Source organism: Triticum dicoccoides, unplaced genomic scaffold, assembly GCF_002162155.2.
Source record: "Triticum dicoccoides isolate Atlit2015 ecotype Zavitan unplaced genomic scaffold, WEW_v2.0 scaffold237859, whole genome shotgun sequence".
Lineage (NCBI taxonomy): Eukaryota > Viridiplantae > Streptophyta > Magnoliopsida > Poales > Poaceae > Triticum > Triticum dicoccoides.
The window spans coordinates 1-1,702 of NW_021248270.1; the positions used below are offsets into that span (position 1 = coordinate 1).

Here is a 1,702-nt window from a genome sequence, read left to right on the forward strand (position 1 = left end):
ATGAACGCCCTTTTCCTGGACTGCGCGACGCCATAGGCACCTGCCTCTAGAATGCAGAATCGAACCTAGGAACATGCAGACAAGTTGAAAACATATGGAAGTTAAGGAAGACCATAGCACAAATAGAGAAGAGCAAGCGTCAAGGACCTGGTACCCCACCTCCTGGAGCGATGCTAGTGTCAGTCTGAAGGTCTGGCCCATCTTAAATGAAACAAAGTTCCTGACGTTTTCCAAAAGGAAGAACCTTGGCCGGAAATACTCTGCGAAGGACAGGAATGCCAGAATCATCTCGCACTGAACCTTGCTCCATGGGCTCTGCTTGAATCTGTTCATCCAGGAGAACCCCTGAGAAAAGATGCACAAAGAGCGTCAAGCAACAACGCAGAGGATTGACAAAACATGGAGCATTCATCTGGTGTATAGGTGAGGCATCTGACCTGGCATGGAGGACCACCATTGATGAATTCTACTTCACCGGGCATAGGGAGATTCTTAACCTTCTCATCTGGAAGTTTTGCTGCTCTCGCAGAAGCCTCGGAAGTGGAGAGGCAGTCATCAACATCGCCACACTTATCCATTATCGCCCTGAATATGAGAATAGTCAGAAATAAGTAATGGGTTTAGTGCATCCAAAGGGGGAAATGGGTTTTGCATACTTCAGAATTACATTGCAGTTCTCCACAAACACTGCTGCTTCAGGATGATTTTGAAGAAATGCTTGCCCAGCAGGTTCTTCATATTCGATTGCCCATTTTGTACGTGAAGCGCCTGTACAGTTGAATGATCAGAAGGTATGTGGTGGCCAAGGTGCTCTGTCTACGAAAATGCACAAGCATCTTATGAAGAACATGCAAATGGAAAACACATTACCAGCTAGGTGCAGCCCTTCAGACAAACCTCCACAGCCAGCAAAAATATCAAGGGTTGCAAGACAGTTCTCTGGTGTTTCATCCTTGTGTTTATCAGAACCGGCTTGCTCATCGTCACAAATCTGCTTCCCTTTATTCTTTCTCGAAGCAGGCGCCTTCCTTGCCAGGGTGAGCTTAACATTGGTCGGTAGCTGGTTCATAGACAAGGCAAACTCAATCAAATATATGAAGAAGTTTGTCAACAAGATGAGATGAACACAAAATTAAATTTGGCAATATCATTCTGACCTGCTTGAGAGCTCCAGTGCCAGGATCATATAAATGTTCACAGTAAAAGGCGTGCTCAACTACTACTGGAAGATTTGAATTTGGAAGGTCATCCTTTGCTGTAACCTCACATTTTCCCTCTATCATCGCAACAGGCACACTAACTATATTTTCACTGTAGTACACCTGGATCAAACAACAAAGAAAACTACTCCCTCAGTTCCTAAATATTTGTCTTTCTAGAGGTTTCAACAAGTGACTACATACGGAGCAAAATGAGTGAATCTACACTCTAAAATATGTCTACATACATCCGTATGTGGTAACCATTTGAAATATCTAAAAAGACAAATATTTAGGAACGGAGGGAGTAGATTAAAGTCCAAGTGTAAAAAACATAAAGTTAGGTGGAATCACAGGCACAATATGGTGGTAATGATGCACATCAAAAAATTTGGTAAACATAAGGCAGAGTGCCAAACCTCTCTGATATCTGAAGAGTAAGCTTTATCCGATGAAATATCATCAGGTCTGTATAGCCTTCTTACACTGACTTTTGTTGATTT

The 1,702-nt window shown here is 42.9% G+C and overlaps 1 protein-coding gene across 1 annotated transcript; it reads right to left on the reverse strand.

Moving 5' to 3' along the window:
• Positions 1 to 6: 6 nt before the first annotated feature.
• LOC119345439 (DNA (cytosine-5)-methyltransferase 1A-like) lies at positions 7 to 1,322 on the reverse strand (the record flags this gene model as incomplete). The annotated part of the gene is made up of 6 exons (XM_037615513.1): positions 7 to 65; positions 148 to 345; positions 438 to 585; positions 657 to 768; positions 871 to 1,060; positions 1,158 to 1,322. Coding segments are annotated over 6 exons (872 nt in total), but the record flags the coding sequence as incomplete, so codon positions are not given.
• Positions 1,323 to 1,702: the final 380 nt, after the last annotated feature.